Raw genomic sequence first — 21,998 nt, 5'->3', positions numbered from 1 at the left:
AGCATTTTTTACATATTTATATTGTCTCTCTGTTTTGCACCCAAGTTGTAACTCCTATAAGTGTGTGCCTCAGCCTTTTTCTACATACATATATATATGCGGACCTAGTGATACAATACTATATATATATATATAAATATATTATATTATATTATATATATTATACTCACCTATTTAGGGATAACTGTGCATACAATAAGCTAAATGTTCATACTATGTTGTCTAGGGCACTGGTTGTTGCAGGGGAAGTGAATGAATGTTGGTTTCCATTACAGGCTTAATGTGCCCCCCCACCCCCAAATATCACTACTGACACAGTTTCTCTAATTGTTCTCAATGCAAACTACCAGCCAAATCACAGTATTTGTAATGTACAGTAGTCACATGGATAGGAAGTACGATTCTACAGGCAAGCATTAAAAAAAAAGAGATTAAAAAATAAGAGAAATATAGAAAAAGTGAATTAAAAACAGGAAAGACTGACAACTGTACTATAGTTATTATCATTCTGGTGCCAGTAAACTATGCATCGTTACAGCCTGTTGTGCCCTTTATTAATTTAGAATAAGGGTTATGGCACACAAGATGGTTCTGTCAATGCAGCTGAGTTACAGGACATTGGCACAGCTCGCATCCCGCTGAATGGACCGTCCAGGCCAATGACTTATAGCAACTGTTGGCTTTGTTCTGCAGATCTGCTCTTTCTTTGGAAATGGCTCTATGGGGGTAGCCATTTGTATTACTGGCATGTATCAGGGATGCCTTGCTTATAGGATATATTTCCATCTCTTTGTCTTTGCTGTTGGTTCTGATTTCTGTAATAAACCAAACTCAGTTCTGCTGAACAGGAAATGGTTCCTTCATGTCTCAGGTTTTTAAATCGCGTTCTATAACCCAGTTACAATTTGGCCATATTTTGCTTTCCAGCCAAGGAAGGAAACTTTATGGCAGATCCACATAGCTCCACATGTAGCTACAGAGTGATGTTGTCAGTCAGTGACTACTGGAGGCTGGAGAAGGATAGAGGGCCCAGTAGGGGTCCTGAGTAATGTACGCTTTAAATATATGAGTGCAAGGCAGGAAACAAAGGTTAAAGGGAAGGGTCACCATACAAAATACTTTTAGTAACAATGTCATTCTAAAGTTGGTCATACATGGGGTTGGCAGCTTTCTGAGGCTTGAGGGCCAAATTATATTAAAATGATGGTCAGACTGGGGGTCATAAAAATCCTTTGGAGGGTCACACATGACCTGTAGGCCTCCAGTTGGACAGCCCTGATCTAGATTAATACCAAGCAACTTTAAAATTTCCACAACCTCCCCAACTGGTCTATATTGGAGGATATGATCAACCAAATTTGGCTCAGGTGACAGCCTCACCAAACTTAAGATAATAGAAATAATGTGATATAATATACTACATTTTTAGGAGTGAAATATTTTTGGCCGATCGTAAGTATTAATCACAGAACCAGTGTGCAATGTACTGCAGGCAGTAAAAGGGTTACGCTATTGTGTCCGTACTGCGGACTCCAGGAGCTGAGGGAAATGGCTGCAGCGCACAAGTCAAAATGAGCTGTACACAGCCTCTTGTTGGGCATGATTGATACTGCAGGGTGTAGGTGTAATGAAACCTTCCCTGTCTCCTCATCCACCTGTGATTTATTGCGTACAAATTTAAGATGAGAAAGGCCCCATACCAGGTCTTGTATCATCCCCCTCAAAGAGAGAATGGTCATTCATCACCCAGGCCTGCACAAAGCACACTGTAGAGACACTCACGAGATGAGCCAATAGTCTCTTTTGTTGCCATTTCTAACAAGTGTTTGATCAGCAAAAGTCTATTTTGGTTGGTGGACCTTTCAAGACCAATTGGCACTGGGTCACTGATTCCACTTTTGTATTATCTTCTTTACAAGACTCACCAGTTGGGCGAGCGGCAGAGATTAATGATGCCACCACCGTGCTGCAATCTAGAGCTCTTGGAACACCAGATTAAGATTTTTTTTTTTTATTCTTCAATTTTTTGGGGGGAGATGCTTTAGTGAAAGCTCAAGCTTGGGGGGGCAGGTATGATTTAAAGATGTCTCTAGCTAAAGAGTATTTTTAGGGCATTCACAATCCCCATGTGGGAACCTGCGGCAGTTCTTGTGGAGTCAGTTGGGAGCAGATAGGATGCCAGTGATGAATTGGATGCTGTGTAGTAGATAGAGGCCAATCTTGAGTTGTATATGCAATCATTTATTGTAATGTTGGGGGTGCTGATATTATCTGCAGTTATCATGTGCTTAAACCATAGCTACCCCCAGCCCCATTCCCTCTGCACTGGGGGTCTGTGATTCCTGCACTGTTTTATGCAATGTAGTCTTTTATGATATGGGACCAACCTGGTGCCCCTGAGCCTACACCACTCTGTAACTATTCCAAATTCTGGCTATCCACATGTATGGTCAGACTGTACAGTATCTGATCAATTAACATTCTTCTGATAAACTGAAAGCCACACTAATATGTTTGATTCTGGCAAACCATTATGGAATGGTCATCCTCTGACCAAACCAAACCCATATTTCCCTACTCTTCTCTAAATGTTAAAGGAGAAAGAGTGCCTTAGATAATCCCTGGAGAGCCATCCCCCCCCCCCCCCAACAGTGCCAACTTCCCTTCTATTACTGCCCTGTTAAGTGTTGAGAACAAGCAGAACAGGGACAGTGGGGTTGATGGGCACCTAATTGCACTGCATAGAGGATGTGCATTTGAAGCCAAATCCAGATTTGCTTTAACATTGCCTGCTTAGGGAGAAGATTAGGAGGTGCAATATGGCACCAGTCAACCCAGCAACTCAACTCACATTGTATTAAGGCAGTGGTTCTCAACCTTCCTAGTGCCGCAAGCCTTTAATACAGTTCCTCATGTTAGGCGACCCCTGTGAAACGGTCGTTCGACCCCCAAAGGGGTCCCGACCCACAGGTTGAAAACCGCTGTATTAAGGGGTCAAATTGACACAGTTTAGGAGAAGGTTGGGTTCTCCAGGGATACCATCTTTTATCTAAGCCTCTTTTTCTCCTTTAATGTTGCGATAGGTTCCTTTCCAGACATGGCAGATGGAGGCTGTGTTGGTAATACATAATATTCTGTACCCCCACACAGGGCCGCCATCAGAAATCACGGGGCCCCTCACAACACAATTTTATGGGCCCCCCTCCTCCCACACCCTGCCCCCCAATGGCCCCTCCCATCAGTACAAAGGACACACAGCCAGGGCCCCCCTAAAACATTGGTAGCCAGGGCCCCCAAGCATCCTCCAGTTACCCCCCTCCCCGGTCCTCCAGCTCCCCCCCAGAGTCCTTTCCAGCATCCTCCAGCTCCCACCCCCCCCAAGCATCCTCCGGCTCCCCCCCAGCTCCCAGCAGAAACTTCCAGCTCCCCCCCAGAGTCCTTCCCAGCATCCTCCAGCTCCCACCAGAAACCTCCAGCTCCCCCCCAGAGTCCTTTCCAGCTTCCCCCCAGCTCCCACCAGAATCCTCCGGCTCCCCGCTGCATCTGCACAGCACCCCCCCCGTGCGTCCACCTGTGGCTTCCCCCAGTATCCTCCAGCTCCACCCCCAGCTACTTACTCCCGCTCCCCGCCCTCCACCCCAGCTACTTACTCCCGCTCCCCGCCCTCCACCCCAGCTACTTACTCCCGCTCCCCGCCCTCCACCCCAGCTACTTACTCCCGCTCCCCGCCCTCCACCCCAGCTACTTACTCCCGCTCCCCGCCCTCCACCCCAGCTACTTACTCCCGCTCCTTGCCCTCCACCCCAGCTACTTACTCCCGCTCCCTGCCCTCCACCCCAGCTACTTACTCCCGCTCCCCTGCAGCTTCCTCCAGCATCCTCCAGCTCCCCCACCGGCAACTTCCTTCTTCTGCGTCCTCTTCATATGTGCCGGCTCCCCCCTGCATCTTAACATTTTATAAGGTTGACGCACGGGGCGAAACCAATCAAATTTCCCGCTGGCCACCAATGAACCAATGACACGGCCCGGAGTTCTTTAAAGGGGGCCCGAGCTAAAAAACTGTATCACGGCCGGGCCCCCTTTAAAGCAACCATCGTCCGGACCCGGGACAACTGTCCCCCCTGTGCCCCCCTGATGGCGGCCCTGCCCCCACAGCCCTATATTTGTAATAACTTTGACATTCCTTTTGAGAATCAAGGTCCATTCCAAGTTCATGTCTAAGCATCTCCATAGGTTTTATGTATGTGAATATTCAGCTTTGTGTTACATTTAATAGTTCCTTCCCACCTGCATTAAAAGTCATATTAATTCTGGGAAGCCCATGGCCCCCATGCCCCCCCCCCCCCCCAGCACGTTCTGACGATTTAGCTTGTCTCATATTACACACTGCGGGATTAATTGCCCTTTATCTGAAAGGCTTAGTTCCATTTACTATAGTGCTTCATGGGAAGGGTCTCAGACTAATTTAGCAATGAGCAGAGTCATTCAAAATCTGGACTTCTGTTGTTACAAACATAACTCAGCACTGCTAAAGCTTGTTTAAATGGAATTAGAACTAATGTGTGTAACTGTGTGACGACAGTATCCCTTTAAATATATTTATCTCTAGTAAGAAAAGTCACTTGTCATGGTAATACTATAGCCTATACCATAAGAAAATTATTTTTCCCCTCTCCTCACTCCTTTTTATTCACCTAGTTTCCTTTTTTTTACAATAATCTATTCTTCCAGCTATTTGGCTTCTTTGTTACCAAAGATGGGCCCACCAGGAATTTTCCTGGTATCCCAGTCGGGCCAGTCTGACACTAGAGATGAGCAGAAACCTTCAGAAATAAAGTCTGAAAAATAGGGGGAGACAGCCAATGAGGGTGAAGCACACAGGATGGGCCCTAAGGATATGTTCTGTGGGGCAGGGTGCTTTAAGGTCCCCATACACAGGCTGATTTCAGCTGCCGACATCGGTCCCTTAAAATATTGCCCTTTTACATCCTTTCCCTTGAGCCGCCATTTAGTGATGGGCTGTGTGCCCCCTCAGAGATCAGCTGACAGGAAATAATGCAGCTCTAACTGTAACAGGAAGTAGTGTGGGAGCAAAAGGCAGAACTCTGACCATTCATTGGCTGATGGGGCCTAGCATGTATGTGTGCCTTGGCTTGATGTGTGCACTGTGAATCCTATGATCCCAGGGGGCGGCCCTTAGTTCTTAAAATGGCAGTTTTCTATTTAGGATTACCCAATGGCACATACTACTAATAAAGTATATGTTTATGAAAATGGTTTATTTAGATGTAGCAGGGTTTTACATATGAGCTGTTTATGCAATATATTGTTATAGAGACCTACATTGTTTGGGGGGTATAGTTTCCCTTTAAGTCTGAAGTGTAGCCTTAATAGTTAAACTTGGTGCTATTACCGCTTGATCGTTCTCACTTGACGACTGTCCTACTTACAAGGGAAAAAATCTTATTCTGCAGAAAATACTAATCAGGAAGCCCTGTGCTGTCAAATGAATGGCAGGCTTTCCCTGTGATGCTGCACCAGGAATCCGGATTCTGAGTACCAATGAATAAATGGATAAACTGGACTGTCCAACTTGGCCTCCTCCGGCTCTTACTGAACTGCAGCATCCCGGGGTTCCGCTAAAGGGCCACAGGTTGGACTTCCCTTCACCAGATCATTAACCTAGAATTTGCCTGGAAGCTCTGTGCTTCAGGTATAAGTTGAGGATAATAATGAGGAAGAATCCAGGTACACTCCCCGGGGGCAGGCAGTCTGCATTTGCAGATGAGAGTAATATCCGCACTAGGAGAGGAGTGTAAGAGCTCATCTCGTGGTCCCTAGGCGCTCTTCCCTTGTCCCTTTGTTTTACATGGGTTGTAAATCACTAGTGGAGAGGATCAGTAGAGCTGCCCACGTCCCCCCGCAGTGTGGAACCACGTTGACATGTGATTATACCATTGTCTTTCGTGTGTCAACAAGCAGGAGAAGAACCAGGAGACAAATAGTCATTCCATGTTCTAAAACTTGCATCTTTATCTCTACTCTGCTCCCCCATGCATCACAGATATTCTCGTTTGCTGATAGAAGTCAATGCACAGGGCTTGCGTAGGGATGAGGGGTCGGCCCGCCATGATGGTGCCAGGAATACAGCCAGCTTTGTATAGGGGTTAATGAACTATGTCTGGCATTTTGGGTCTCTTGTGTATACGTAAGGGGGGGCATGTGGGCGGGACTTAGATTTGTACTTCAGCTTATACACAGCATGGAATGCTCTGTACTTACCACCTTGGGAAGGCAGCTATTGGGAGATCAGACAGTTACTATACAGTGTATTGGGGAAATGAAGCCCTGTACTGTACATGGGTGCACCATACCAGTAAGGGTTGTCACCTCTGCTGGCTAAGAAAGTCGGGCAGGGGGCGGGGGTGATGTCATGGAGGGCGGGTTGGAGGTGGGGCAGGGAGGAAGCGGGTCATGACATGAGAGGGGCAGGGGTTTGACTGATCGCCGCATCAAAGTTATCATAATTAGGGAAACCAGGCAGGAGGTTTTGACCCGGGCAGCCATTCTGAAAACCGAGCTGTCTGGGTCAAAACCGGATGGGTGGCAACCCTACCACCAGTACTGTATAGTGTGGATAGGGACCAGACCCAGTATGGTCTAGTGTATGGGATGATCAGACCTAGGTGTAAATTGGAGGCCTGGCAAACCCCCCCCATGAGACAACATTTTTTAACCCCCTGCAGAAAATTAGGGGTGACCCATAATGCAAGTAAAATTGCGGGTCACTGCCAGGCCCTGACTGTGAGTCAAAATAGACCCTGGCATTTCATGTACCCAGAGGCCCAAACAGCCCCCCAGCCCAATAAATAGTGAGTGTCTATGGCATCTTACAGCAGCCCCTCTGGCATTTGCCTGAACCCACAGATTGCCAGTCTGGGCCTGGGCCCTGGCATTCCAAGTACCCAGAGGCCCAAACAGCACCCCAGCCCAATAAATAGTGACTGTCTATGGCACCTTACAGCAGCCCCTCTGGCATTTGCCTGAACCCACAGATTGCCAGTCTGGGCCTGGGCCCTGGCATTCCAAGTACCCAGAGGCCCAAACAGCACCCCAGCCCAATAAATAGTGACTGTCTATGGCACCTTACAGCAGCCCCTCTGGCATTTGCCCCACAGATTGCCAGTCTGGGCCTGAGTCCTGGCATTCCAAGTACCCAGAGGCCCAAACAGCCCCCCCAGCCCAATAAATAGTGAGTGTCTATGGCACCTTACAGCAGCCCCTCTGGCATTTGCCTGAACCCACAGATTGCCAGTCTGGGCCTGGGTCCTGGCATTCCAAGTACCCAGAGGCCCAAACAGCCCCCCCCCCCAGCCCAATAAATAGTGACTGACTATGGCATCTTACAGCAGCCCCTCTGGCATTTGCCTGAACCCACAGATTGCCAGTCTGGGCCTGGGTCCTGGCATTCCAAGTACCCAGAGGCCCAAACAGCCCCCCCCAGCCCAATAAATAGTGAGTGTCTATGGCACCTTACAGCAGCCCCTCTGGCATTTGCCTGAACCCACAGATTGCCAGTCCTGGCCTAGTCACCCCCCCCTGCAAAAAATTCCAGGTGACCTGGAATGCGAGTAAAATTTCAAAATGTAAAATGTTCAGGCATCCCTCTTAGCTCTGCGGATTTAAGTGTCCAGTAGCAACTGCAGGGGGATTTTTTTTTTATAGGCTCCACCCAAAAGCTACTGCCCTAGGCATAGGCCCACAAGTCCCTATATATATATATATATATATATATATATATATATATATATATATATATATATATATATATAATATATATATATGTGTGTGTGTGTGTAAAAGCTGCCCTGGTAAGGAGATTAGATTTTGCATTGTACAGTGTGTGTGCATAAAGACCAGTGCCTATATTGTACACAAGTAAAATAGAACAGACGTGGTGGAATTTGGGGTAACACTAGAAGGTTGGCTGCTGATGTTATTTGTAGTTCAGCAACACAGTAGGAAGCCCACAGCCCGGCCTCTCCAGCGTTAGTTGGCCAGACCCTCTGTTTAAGATGTAACCGCGAAACCATTTCTTTTCCTCCGTGGTCTTCATCCATCACTGAGCCTGCATTCTGCTGCCTTTTAATTTAACAGACTATGGACCAAGGAAAATAGAATATCAGCAGAAAGAAGAAAGGAAAATCCCACCTTTCCTCCCCCCACCTCCTTCCCATTTGTTTGTAACCTGAAGCATTAACGCGTTTAATGTCAGAAACCGTACAGCCACCAGGAAAAGTTAGCGAAGGCGAGCGCTTTGTGATCTCGGCTAAATATCTGCTCCTGGGGGACATGTTATTGGCTTCTGACAACGGAAGAGCTCTACTCTTTGTAAACTGCAGAAAAGCATGTTTGTGACAGGACTGCTGGCTAATTAGCCCCGCTCTCCTCACCCCCCATCCATGGCTCCATTACACATCGGGATGGGGTATAAAATTGCCAGGCTCCCAGCTTACTCAGCGTCTTCATCCCTGAGAAAGATGCTTCTTTCCTGCTCTGATTAGATTAGCGCCCGCTAGTCACCTGAGAAGAACTGAGCCCTTATTGTGAGCTAATGCGCTGAGGTTTGGCCACGGTTCATCTGAGAAGTGGGTCGGGTCACATGATGAGAGATGGAGACTGGGAGGTGTAGATGCCATGGGTGATAGTGTCCCTACAATTCCTGCCAAAAGGCAGTCCGGCCAATTGTCCAAGAGGACTCAGAGGAGTTGGTTATGCAATGGCCTGGTTATATGTTATACTCACATATACGGTATGTGGCTCCCATCCTGTTATAGAGAGGGGTATATGGAGCAATAGGAGGGGTTATAGGGAGGGGTATATGGAGCAATAGGAGGAGTTATAGGGAGGGTTATATGGAGCAATAGGAGGAGTTATAGGGAGGGTTATATGGAGCAATAGGAGGAGTTATAGGGAGGGGTATATGGAGAAAAAGGAGGAGTTATAGGGAGGGATATATGGAGCAATAGGAGGAGTTATAGGGAGGGGTATATGGATCAATAGGAGGAGTTATAGGGAGGGGTATATGGAGCAATAGGAGGAGTTATAGGGAGGGGTATATGGAGCAATAAGAGGGGTTATAGAGAGGGGTATATGGAGCAATAAGAGGGGTTATAGGGAGGGGTATATGGAGCAATAGGAGGAGTTATAGGGAGGGTTATATGGAGCAATAGGAGGAGTTATAGGGAGGGTTATATGGAGCAATAGGAGGAGTTATAGGGAGGGGTATATGGAGCAATAGGAGGAGTTATAGGGAGGGGTATATGGATCAATAGGAGGTGTTATAGGGAGGGGTATATGGAGCAATAGGAGGAGATATAGGGAGGGGTATATGGAGCAATAGGTGGAGTTATAGGGAGGGGTATATGGAGCAATAGGTGGAGTTATAGGGAGGGGTATATGGAGCAATAGGTGGAGTTATAGGGAGGGGTATATGGAGCAATAGGAGGAGATATAGGGAGGGGTATATGGAGCAATAGGAGGAGTTATAGGGAGGGGTATATGGAGCAATAGGAGGAGTTCTAGGGAGGGGTATATGGAGCAATAGAGCCGTTATAGGGAGGGGTATATGGAGCAACAGGAGGAGTTATAGGGAGGGGTATATGGAGCAATAGGAGGAGTTATAGGGAGGGGTATATGGAGCAATAGGAGGAGTTATAGGGAGGGGTATATGAAGCAATTGGAGGAGTTATAGGGAGGGGTATATGGAGCAAAAGAGCCGTTATAGGGAGGGGTATATGGAGCAACAGGAGGAGTTATAGGGAGGGGTATATGAAGCAATTGGAGGAGTTATAGGGGAGTAAAAAGAGAGTTACAGATTGGGTTATATTGAACAATTTGGATTTTATAAGGAGGGTTATATAGAGCAGTTTAAATGGTTCCGGAAGTTCTAGAGTTTGAGTATCTTTTAAGTAATTAAATGCAAAATTTTATTTTATGCAAAAATGTATATTAAAACAAGCTGTGTGCATTACTTACTGATGCCCAGCTGTTGTTATTAATGGGCTTTAGAAGACTATAGTTAGTGAGCTTACTGTAATTCAGCAGGCACTCCCTCTTTTGGGCAGACACAGTCACTGCAGCATCCAAGAACAAACAACATGGCAGTTTTTTTTCCCTTGGAGACGGTTAAAAAAAAAAAAGCTTGTAATATTTTAATGACAAGCCTTGACATGACTTTTTAACAAGGGTTTCTATAAAATAGTACTGATAGGTTCCAATAAAACAGCTACAGCCAGGCACCCAGGAAGATTATATGGACTAACACTTACACTTGTGTTTTACAAGGAATAATTTACCCCCTACTGTAAATGATAAGGATATCAGAAGTCACTGGGGAGCTGTGTGACCATATAAAGGCACAAGGCTGCAGGCTGAGTAATACAGGGAACTCTGAGTATCACTCATGTATTATAAGGGATAATGTACCCCCTACTGTAAATGATAAGGATATTAGCAGTCACTGAGGGGTTCTGTGCCCCCCATATAAAGGCACAAGGCTGCAGGCTGAGTTATACAGGGAACTCTGAGTATCACTCATGTATTATAAGGGATAATGTACCCCCTACTGTAAATGATAAGGATATTAGCAGTCACTGAGGAGTTCTGTGCCCCCCATATAAAGGCACAAGGCTGCAGGCTGAGTTATACAGGGAACTCTGAGTATCACTCATGTATTATAAGGGATAATGTACCCCCTACTGTAAATGATAAGGATATTAGCAGTCACTGAGGAGTTCTGTGCCCCCCATATAAAGGCACAAGGCTGCAGGCTGAGTTATACAGGGAACTCTGAGTATCACTCATGTATTATAAGGGATAATGTACCCCCTACTGTAAATGATAAGGATATTAGAAGTCACTGAGGGGTTCTGTGCCCAAATAAAGGCACAAGGCTGCAGGCTGAGTTATACAGGGAACTCTGAGTATCACTCATGTATTATAAGGGATAATGTACCCCCTACTGTAAATGATAAGGATATTAGAAGTCACTGAGGGGTTCTGTGCCCATATAAAGGCACAAGGCTGCAGGCTGAGTTATACAGGAAGCTCTAAGTAACACTTACATATTATAAAGGATAATGTACCCCCTACTGTAAATTATAAGGATATTAGAAGTCACTGAGGAGTTCTGTGCCCATATAAAGGCATAAGATCATAGGCCACAGGTCAGGGAACTCCCTGGTGATTTCTTCCTTTCAGCTGTTAGTGGGATGGAAGGAGTTATAGTTCAATAACAGCTGCAAGAGCACAAGTTTGACATCCCTGGTATAAATAATATGGGAAATCTAATAGTTCATACAGCAACAGTTAAAACACATTGTACATATGTCAAAAACATTTTCTTGCCTAAGAGCCCTTTTCTGAGGCTGAAGCCGCCATAATATGCATTATTGTTGTATAGCAAAACATTACTGAAAGAATATGAACTTTGCATCCTATTGGATACTGCTACAGATCCTTATATTTACTTGCCACTTCTTCAGTGCTCCGTTGGCACCTTTTAATGGATTTTTAGCTTAGAAAAAAAAGAAACATCTCTGGACTTTCCATGCTAGTGCAGGTGTAGGACCTATCTATTATTACAGGTATGGGACCCATTATCCAAAATGCTCGGGACCTGGGGTTTTCCGGATAAGGGATCTTTCCATAATTTGGATCTCCATACCTTAAGTCTACTAAAAGTTTTTTTTTAAACATTAAATAAACCCAATAGGCTTGTTTTGCCTCAAGTAGGGGTAATTATATCTTAGTTGGGATCAAGTACAGGTACTGTTTTATTATTACAGAGAAAAGGGAATCATTTAACCATTAAATAAACCCAATAGGGCTGTTCTGCCCCCAATAAGGGGTAATTATATCTTAGTTGGGATCAAGTACAGGTACTGTTTTATTATTACAGAGAAAAGGGAATCATTTAACCATTAAATAAACCCAATAGGGCTGTTCTGCCCCCAATAAGGGGTAATTATATCTTAGTTGGGATCAAGTACAGGTACTGTTTTATTATTACAGAGAAAAGGGAATCATTTAACCATTAAATAAACCCAATAGGGCTGTTCTGCCCCCAATAAGGGGTAATTATATCTTAGTTGGGATCAAGTACAGGTACTGTTTTATTATTACAGAGAAAAGGGAATCATTTAACCATTAAATAAACCCAATAGGGCTGTTCTGCCCCCAATAAGGGGTAATTATATCTTAGTTGGGATCAAGTACAGGTACTGTTTTATTATTACAGAGAAAAGGGAATCATTTAACCATTAAATAAACCCAATAGGGCTGTTCTGCCCCAATAAGGGGTAATTATATCTTAGTTGGGATCAAGTACAGGTACTGTTTTATTATTACAGAGAAAAAGGGAATCATTTTTAAAAATTAGAATTATTTGCTTATAATGAAGTCAATGGGAGATGGCCTTCCTGTAATTCGGAAACTTCTAGATAACGGGTTTCCGGATAACGGAACCCATACCTGCATTATTATTTGTCTACAAAGGTCCAATATCTCCCAATTCTTCCAATAAGAGAGTACCTTGTGCTTTATATCAACTAAAAAGATATAAACACACGCTAACTGCCAATGGATCCTACTGTGTTTTTTTTAATGTTTTAATCTTTTTTACTTGGTACAATGTTCCATCCTGTGGGACCAGCATCCCCAAACCCCTAGTTCCCTAGCATTCTGTATAACAGGTCCCATACCTGTACTGCAAGTTTACTTGGAAAGTTTACCTCGATGCTCTGTGCCCCACAGCAGAAAGCAAGTTGGCATAAACAGATGCTATTTCTCTATATCCGCATGTCTCAGTGTACATATGGCAGCTGTAATTCATATGAATGCGTTATAACTATCCAGAGTACACAGGGGCAGAACGCACTCAGTAAGTCGTGTTTATGGCAAGCAGTATGGCAGTTCACACTGATATTTCGAAAATAAATATACAAATATACATGTACACAATAAGCAGTACATTCACACTGCACATGGGAAAAAAAGGGAGATCTCAGGCATATACAGAATACCTGCTATCCACAAAGCTCTGAATTACAGTAAGGCCATCTCCCATACAGTCTATTTTCAGCAAATAATTTTTTAAAAATGTTTTACCTTTTCTCTGCAGTAATAAAACAGTACCTAGTTCTTGATCCCAGCTAAGTTACAATTAATTCTTATTGAAGGAAGGACAATCCTATTGGATTTATTTTAAATGATTCTTTTACATAAGATATGGTGATCCAAATTACAGAAAGATCTCTTAACCAGAAAACCCCATGTCCTGAGCATTCGGGATAACAGGCCCTATAAATATATACAAATACAGGTATGGGAGCCATTATCTGGAAACCTTTTATCCAGAAGCTCCAAATTACATGAAGGCCATTCCCCATAGACTCCATTTTAATCAATTTCAATTTTTACAAATGATTGTTTTTTTTCCTGTAGCTTGTACTTGATCCCAACTAAGATATAGACAGAATATTAATCGTTATTGGATGCAAAACAATCCCATTGGGTTTAATTCATGTTTAAATGATTTTTTTAGCAGGAATGGAGATCCAAATTACAGAAAAACCCCTAATCTGGAAAACCCCAGGTCCCGAGCATCCCTTTCCTGACTTTCTAAGGGAAACAATTTGGCAGCTCCCATACCCAGGTATAAATATAAACACAGTGAGGAATGTTCTGTGTTCTCTATGTACTGTATAGAAAGAAAGATAACGAAGGAGAATATTCTATGCATGCCATTAGCTATACACTCATACTATAGTGTCTATGGGAAATGATATAGTCGTTCCCACCCATATGTATAAATACAGATGTACATGGAAGGAGGGTTCTGTGCATTGCAATAAGCCGTAAACTTAAATTTCACTAATAAAAATGGAAACAAAAACGTTTTGTGAGTACGACGAGGCTTCCTGCTAAGAGCAAACAGAAGGGACTGCAGTCATGATTTACTACAGAGAGCGGCCAATAAACTGCTATAACCTATCTCCTACACTGACATATATATGTCGGCACGCACAATTCTGCCCATGGAAACAGTTAAAATGGAAACATTAACATCACAAATATAAGACACACAGCAATGTCGCTTGTTGTTTAGCTAGGAAATGCCCCCCAACCTGCAGCCCTACATACAGTATCTACCATTTAATTATACTCTGCGATTTACCCCATTATATCCCAATTTATATACAAGAAAAAACTATTGTACGAGAGAATGTTTAGCATTTTAACCCTTGCCTTCCCTTGCCTGGAGGGGCAACGTGATCAAATAAAGAACCCCGGCCATTTTGTAAACTGTTAACTCAAAATCAATATTATCTGTGGCTTTAATTCGAAGCTGTCGATGCAGCGGCTGATTCAGAGTATAAATAATCAACGAGGTCGAAACCTATTTAAATAACCGAGCGGCGGAGCAGAGGGATGATTTGTAAGGGGGGCTGATGGGAAAGAGGGAACCGTTATGGGGTTTTTAGAAACTCGCTAACAGTGACTAATTGAAACATGCAAAGGGTTTCCTATGATCCGACGAGGAGGAAAGGTCACCAAATCCATAAAAAAAAACCCAAATATAGATATTCTGAGCCATTTTAATTCTTATACTGTGACCTTTCCTGGTAGGGATAAGCAGCTGCTAGAGTGTCAGCTCTTCAGTCCAGTTCATTATTATCTCTATATCCCTATAATAAACCCAATAGTCGATCTCCCAGAGCCAAATTCCATCAAACAACAAATCCCACGCATAGGAGCAATGCAGTATTACCATCTCACCGTGCCTTTAACAAAAATACATTGGAATTAAAGAATGAATTTATAGAACCTACCAGTCCTGTTTTCATATTTCTTCTTTCATTATTATTAAATTAATTAAATAATGAATTTACTCGTGTAGGGGGGGGGGTCTCGGCTGAGCCTCCGTGCAGAGTAGATCTGATGGGACTGAAGAGAAGAGGAGAATATTTCTGTATTTAAGACTTTAGCCGAAACTGCTAAGTGTTAGGATTTTTTTTGCTTGCCCTTTTTATTAACTTCAAGAAATCGTGGGCAGCTTTGGCCATTAATTTAAAGGAGCAGAGCTCAACACTTTTCTTTCTGAATCCCCTCGAAGGCTGTTAGATGATTAACTACTCTGGTCTTTTGTGGCAAAAGTCACAGCCAGACTCAGCACAGTCTACTGATTTGGGGGGGGGGGTGAAATAAAAACCGTCCCTGTGGTACCAAATCCACCTTTATTTTTATGGGTGAGTTTATATCTTTAACCCTTTTGAATCCAAATTCTACCTTAACCCCCTCTCCTCCTCACCAATGTATGACCTTTCCTTTATGGCAAGATCTGATATATGAGTTTGGTTTTTATATCATTTTATTTTTTATCTGGACAGAACAAAATACAGCAGCTTTTTATATTAATTGTCAGCTCAAACGTAGCCCCCCCCCCTTCCCCTTTGCAACTTCAGGCACATTTACAACAGCCTTAAGAATATATTACTGTAACAGCATGCTCTTTTAAATGGTTTTTAATAATCAATAAACCATTTCACAGTAGACACCATCTATTAGATAATAAATATTTCTCCAGGATCAAAGTTAATATCCATTACCATGCCTGGAGATAAAGATTCAGCATGTATTTGTGCCTGGCAAACATGTTAGAATTATTTTAAATGGTGCCTAGAAATTAATTTAGCACCATACGAGGTCCATTAAGAATGGGAATAGCCTGATTCATTGATGCAGCCCGTTCCATTTTCATTTTCAAAATGGGATTCATTCATGCTTTATAAAATGTACCCCTATCCATGTCTTCGATAGCCGCGACAAGGGCTTAAATCGCACAATTTCCTCCCCTCCCCTCGAAAAAATGGCGCATTCCAATACATTTGTGACTTCATTTTAAGGGGTGATTAATCCTTCAAAGCAAATTTCCCATGTTTCAAACTTCTCAGCATTCCTTGGTTTAAGTTTTTTTTTTTTGTGACCCCCCCAACTCTCCCTCCCTATGGCCAAATGTCTCCAAGAAACAGTTTCTGAGAAAAGAAAGAAAAAAAAAAAGAAACTGCTGATCTACAATTTTCATTGTCTGGGAAGAGAAGGGGTTAAAGTTCCTACCCTTGGAAGGTTCTCATTCAAATAAGTATTGATTGGGACTTTTTATTATCTGTACTTGGAGACCCACTTGCATACATATATAGATCCTTTGCAAAGAAATATGCATATGATCTGGACCTCAGAATGAATGAGGTGGGGGGGTGTATGTGTATATATATATATATATATATATATATATATATATATATATATATATATATATATATATATATATATATATATATATATATATATATATATATATATATATATATATATATATGTATGTATATATAATATTTATGTATGTATATATATATATATATATATACATACAGATATATGTATAATATATATATATACATATATATATATATACATACATATAGATACTCTTGAATAATGACTAAAGATCTACAATAATGAAGTCTACCCTTATATAAGAAAAGCACAGACAAGGTGCAACCCCACATGCAAAGACATGCACATACCTTGTACAGGTTTGGACTGAAGTCTCCTAAAATTCAAAAGTATTCACAAAAGTCCCATAACGCTTCGTTTCTGTCACTCAGTTTCCGTCGCTATTGGAACTAGTATTTTGAAAGAAAAAAAAATTGTATTTCCAATGTGCTTTCCCGGCCGCGTCCACTTGGGGGCGACATTTATATCTGTTTTGAGCGCCGGAGAATGATTGTTTTCCCCCCACCTCTCTGTAGAGTTGGTTGCGAAATACTAGACAAAGCAAAGAAGTTGTTTGTTAAAACAGAACAAAAGCTGCAGGAGTTGAGCAAAGACGGTGATTTAGTGTATTGGGGAGTCGGAACAGGCAGTAGGCACGACTGGGAGTCCGGTACCGGTTCCACACAGTCATATAAGCCATGCAAAGAACATTTAGTGTATTTCATCCCTAAACTGAGAATGGAGATGACTTTATCCCACAGACAAAGGCAGGGTGTTCCTATTGGCACTGAATTGGCCTTTCCAATAAATATATATATTTATATAAACATACACATATATACTTTTCTATGGCAAGAAAGTGCTATACAAATAGCGAGAGCCATATGAGACAGATGATTTATAGATGACAGATATATAGAATATTACAGCCATTGCATTCCATTGATCAGTAGGGTGACAGCAGAGCTTGCAATCGAATACATTTGATTTCCTTATCAAGCTGCTTGATCAGGAAATCAAACCTATTCGATTGCAAGCTCTGCAGGAAAGCACTAATATTTATAATTAACCTCTTTGTACCCAGGAGGCTGCTTCTCCCCTGGCACTTATGAGTGTTGTCCTTACAATTAAAGTGGGGAGGAATGGGTATATATATATATAGATAGATGATAGATAGATAGATAGATGATAGATAGATAGATAGATAGATGATAGATCGATAGATAGACAGATGATGATAGATAGATAGATAGATATATAGATGATAGATGATAGACAGACATATAGATAGACAGATAGATGATAGATAGATAGACAGATGATAGATAGATAGATAGATGATAGACAGACAGACAGACATATAGATAGACAGATAGATGATAGATAGATAGATGATAGATAGATAGATAGACAGATGATAGATAGATAGATAGATGATAGACAGACAGACAGATATAGATAGATAGATGATAGATAGATAGACAGATGATAGATAGATATATAGATGATAGATAGATAGATGATAGACAGATAGATAGACAGACAGACAGACATATAGATAGATAGATAGGTGATAGATAGATAGATAGATAGATAGATGATAGATAGATATATGATATATAGATAGATGATAGATAGATGATAGATAGATAGATGATAGACAGATATATACGGTATTACCATAACATTAAAAACTTAAGAGGGGAGTGAGTGGGCGGCGGTTGCCATACAAATACATTATTATAAGGGCAGGCATAGGGGGACACAGGACCTTCTATGTATATAAATATATATGCGCCAATTCGCAAAGATTAGCGCAGCAGAAGTTGCATTTCTATAGAGAGAGTGAAGGCTTCCCGTAGCATTGCCCGGTCTTGCTCAGCAAAGCTTGTGTCAGCTGACTTTCTTCTCTCTCTGTCACATTCCCCCCTCCCCATTCCCTTCTCCCTGGCCCTATTATGCTTATCTTCCGCAGCCCATTGGGCAGCCCGGGCCTGGCCCCTCCCCCCGGCTGCTGGTAATTGGAGGCAAGGCATATAAGTAAGAGCCAGGCAGTGGCAAGCACAGATGATAGCCAGAGCCAAGCACTATCCAGCCCTGCCAGTGAGAGACAGATTCAGAGGTCCTGTCTGCCTCCTCTTCCAGCCCAAGAAAGTTCCATGAGTTTCCCCCAGCCCTGCTCTGCCACTGGGACTTACAGGCAAAAGAGCAGCAGAGTGGAACCCACATCCCTGGGACTCTGAGTTGTGGGGGGAGAGAGTTCTGCCTTGGGCTTGTTCCAAATCCAGCAGAGAATGAAAGCAGCGCTGTAGCCCCTTGCAAGCAGGAGAGATACAAAGTAGCAAAGAATTCCCTGCAAAAAGGAGAGCCGTAACGTCGCAAAGAGGTCTCTGCAAAGGGGAGAAACATAAAGTCGCACAGAGGTCTCCGCAGCTAAAGTCGCCGGGAATTGTCTGCAGATCCAGCTTGCCCGGCCAGAGAGCAGAAGGGAAAGTTTCCTGCCGGGGTCCTTGGGTGTGCATCAGTGGCACACTCAGGGTGCAGGACTGGAGTGAAGGAAGGGGGACCAGTATGGCTGGAGAGTTGTCTATTGCTACAGAACTGCCTACCAGCCCGCTAGCCATGGAGTATGTCAACGACTTTGACCTGATGAAGTTTGACGTGAAGAAAGAGCCTCTGGGAGGGAGGCCAGATCGGGCGATAAGGCCCTGCAATCGCTTGCAACCCACCGGCTCCGTGTCTTCCACCCCCATCAGCACCCCGTGTAGCTCCGTGCCCTCCTCCCCCAGTTTCAGCCCCACGGAGCAGAAGACCCACATGGACGAGCTGTACTGGATGACCAATAGCTACCAGCAGGTCAACCCTGAAGCGCTAAACCTCACTCCGGAGGACGCGGTGGAAGCGCTCATAGGGCCGCACCAAATGCCCCCACAGATGCAGGGCTACGACAGCTTCAGAGGTCATCATCATCACCATCACAACAACCACCATCACCAGAACCACCACCAGTATCAGGGCCTCCCCCATGAGGAAATGGGGCTTCCTCACCAACACCCGCACCATCACCACCACCATCACCACCACCAGCCCTCTCCGAGCCCGTCCGGCTCCTCCAGCTCGTCCCAGCAGCTCCAGAACAGCCACCAGCAGCACCAGAACTCCAGCGCCGTGGAAGACAGGTTCTCCGACGATCAGCTCGTCTCCATGTCTGTCCGAGAGCTCAACAGACACCTGAGGGGCTTCACCAAGGACGATGTCATCCGCCTGAAACAGAAGCGCAGGACCCTAAAGAACAGGGGGTACGCCCAGTCGTGCAGGTTCAAGCGAGTTCAGCAGAAACACCACCTGGAGAACGAGAAGACCCAACTCATTCAGCAGGTGGAGCAGCTCAAGCTAGAGGTGAGCAGGCTGGCCAGAGAGAGGGATGCCTACAAGATCAAGTGTGAGAAACTGGCCAACACCACCTTCAGAGAGGCTGGTTCCACCAGCGACAACCCTTCATCTCCAGAGTTCTTCATGTGAGTGTGTCCCTCAGCCAACCCTGAACTGTCCCTCTGCATAAGGTCCAAGAGGATGAGTCCATCAACTCCAGTGAGCACCCAACTCTTTTTGTAGACTAGTGTTTTGGGGTTGGGAGGAAGGGAGGGGGTGAAACCATTGCTTCACTCAAGGAGTATTCAAGAATAATGCTTGTCCCTCTCTGGTTGTATGAGGGGGTGGATATCAGCTTGTTTGGGGGGTACGGGAGGGTGAAGTGACTGCTAACCCCACCAAGGACAGTGCTGGACAGTTAACATTGGAGTCGAACAGAATGAACAATATATGCAGTTTTGGGTTTTTTTTAATATGTTGCCGTAACATGAACCTAAATACTCTCACACACATGCATTCAGGTGGGGCATTAGGGCACCCTCCCCCTTTTGGTTTTATTGCCTGCTTGATTATCTAGAAAATATTACAAAAAAACTGCATTAAAAATTACTCCTGCATGCTGGCCATGTATGGTAATACTTTCTATTTTGTATCATGATATCGTTTTAACCCTGAGCATGCTGTCTCCCCCCCCCCCCCCCGTGCCACCCTTCCATCCTTTCTGCCGGTTGTCCTTAATTCCAGGCTGCTTGCATCTCCAGCTCCAGTGTAAATAGATCCGCCATTTAGTTTGATCAAGTGCGCCTTGCGGAAAATAATGGGCATTTTTATTGAAATTGAAAACAAAAAGAAATAAAAAAAAAATGGATCCTTTCCCCCTAAGTTGCCATTTAACCCTTTGCCAATAAGTGTTTTTGCTCCACCCCCCCAGCAGTTTGCTTTCTTTTTCTCAGGAATGAAGAAGGGCTTTGAACCCTTGGGTGCTAGAGGCATCTCTAAATGCATTGCAAGACTTTCCAGCTGTCCCAGCACTCAGCAAGGGGGTAGAAACCTTTGCCACCACCAGGCCTGCATGCATTTTTATTTTTTTTTAGAGGGGGGGCAAATAAGGGTTAATATTTTACAAGCGTAGAAACGAAATTGTTTCCCATAACCATAAACGCCGGCATCTGACTTTAATTTCTGCTGACACCTGAACAGTCCGAAGCTGCAGGCACCAAGTCTCAGCGGACGATGGCAGGCAGTGCTGTGACAGCGTAAATGGTGACTTATATAGATACTAAATGCTTTCTATCAACCCCGCTAGCAGCATTCCGCGTCACGCTGTTTATTCGCAGCTACACAGCGGATTTGATCCCCTTTTACTTTTCCTATCCCCCCCCCCACCTCCGCTCAGATTATTTATACTGTCTATGTAGCAGATTTTGTATGGAGCTGGGTGCTGTTTAGTTGAATTTTTCTGCAGGTCAGTTAAAGAGCGAAACGCGTTGGCATACAGCATACCAAAATGAAAACTTTTTTTGTTTTTGTTAAATGCATATTTTTTTTCTCCTTTTTTTTGGCACTGCTGGTGCAGATGCAGTTTATGTTTTTATTTAGTATGTAAGTTAATGGTATTAAGAAAAAAAAATAGTTCGGGCAGCATGGCGCTTGCAGTCTTTCAAAAAAATTTCGTGGAATTTTCTGTCATGCCTCAATGATCTGTGTTTTTTTTTTTTTTTTCTTTTAATTTTGTGTTTTCCTGATTCAACTGTGTTGAAATCACGTCTGCAAGCAGCAGGGAGTTGTTTTTATTCCATGTCATGTTCAGAAGGGAGAAATTTGAAATTCCTGCTTCTCTTTAAACACCAACAACAACAACAAAAAAACCTGGTCTATTGTAGTTTTATTCAGACTGGATTCTGTTTTTATGTTAACAAAAATTTTTCCTATTTTGCTTATTAAAAGAATTGAAATGGATTCCATTGCCGAGACTTGTCCTTTATTTCTGCTTAGCGTGCGCTGTGTTGTAAATAGGTCCCCGACGCGTTTCGCAGCAACCTGTTGGGGACGCTTCCCATAGCCGGCTTACATTTATTTTGCCTTGATATTGTTGGAAAATTGAATGGGGATTCTTAGGATTTATATTACGATCTAATGTATTTACTACACTAACATAAAGCATTAAGCCGTATGTGACCGTAGCACATTTTGTACTTTACCGTAATGAGGGACGAGTCCAGGGTCCAGGGTATTCTACCATAAAGCCATCTCTTGGCCTTTGGGCTCTATTTCAATAATCATTTACA

The 21,998-nt window shown here is 43.5% G+C and overlaps 1 protein-coding gene across 1 annotated transcript; it reads left to right on the top strand.

Moving 5' to 3' along the window:
• The first annotated feature begins 18,639 nt into the window (after positions 1–18,639).
• mafb (v-maf avian musculoaponeurotic fibrosarcoma oncogene homolog B) lies at positions 18,640–21,669 on the top strand. Its single transcript, NM_001030523.1, is given in 1 exon segment — positions 18,640–21,669. A coding segment is annotated over 1 exon segment (951 nt). The 5' UTR covers positions 18,640–18,909; the 3' UTR covers positions 19,861–21,669.
• Positions 21,670–21,998: the final 329 nt, after the last annotated feature.

Source organism: Xenopus tropicalis, chromosome 10 (assembly GCF_000004195.4).
Source record: "Xenopus tropicalis strain Nigerian chromosome 10, UCB_Xtro_10.0, whole genome shotgun sequence".
Taxonomy (NCBI): domain Eukaryota; kingdom Metazoa; phylum Chordata; class Amphibia; order Anura; family Pipidae; genus Xenopus; species Xenopus tropicalis.
The sequence above is the reverse complement of the archived record's forward strand: the minus strand, read 5'-3'. Positions and strand labels throughout refer to the sequence as shown.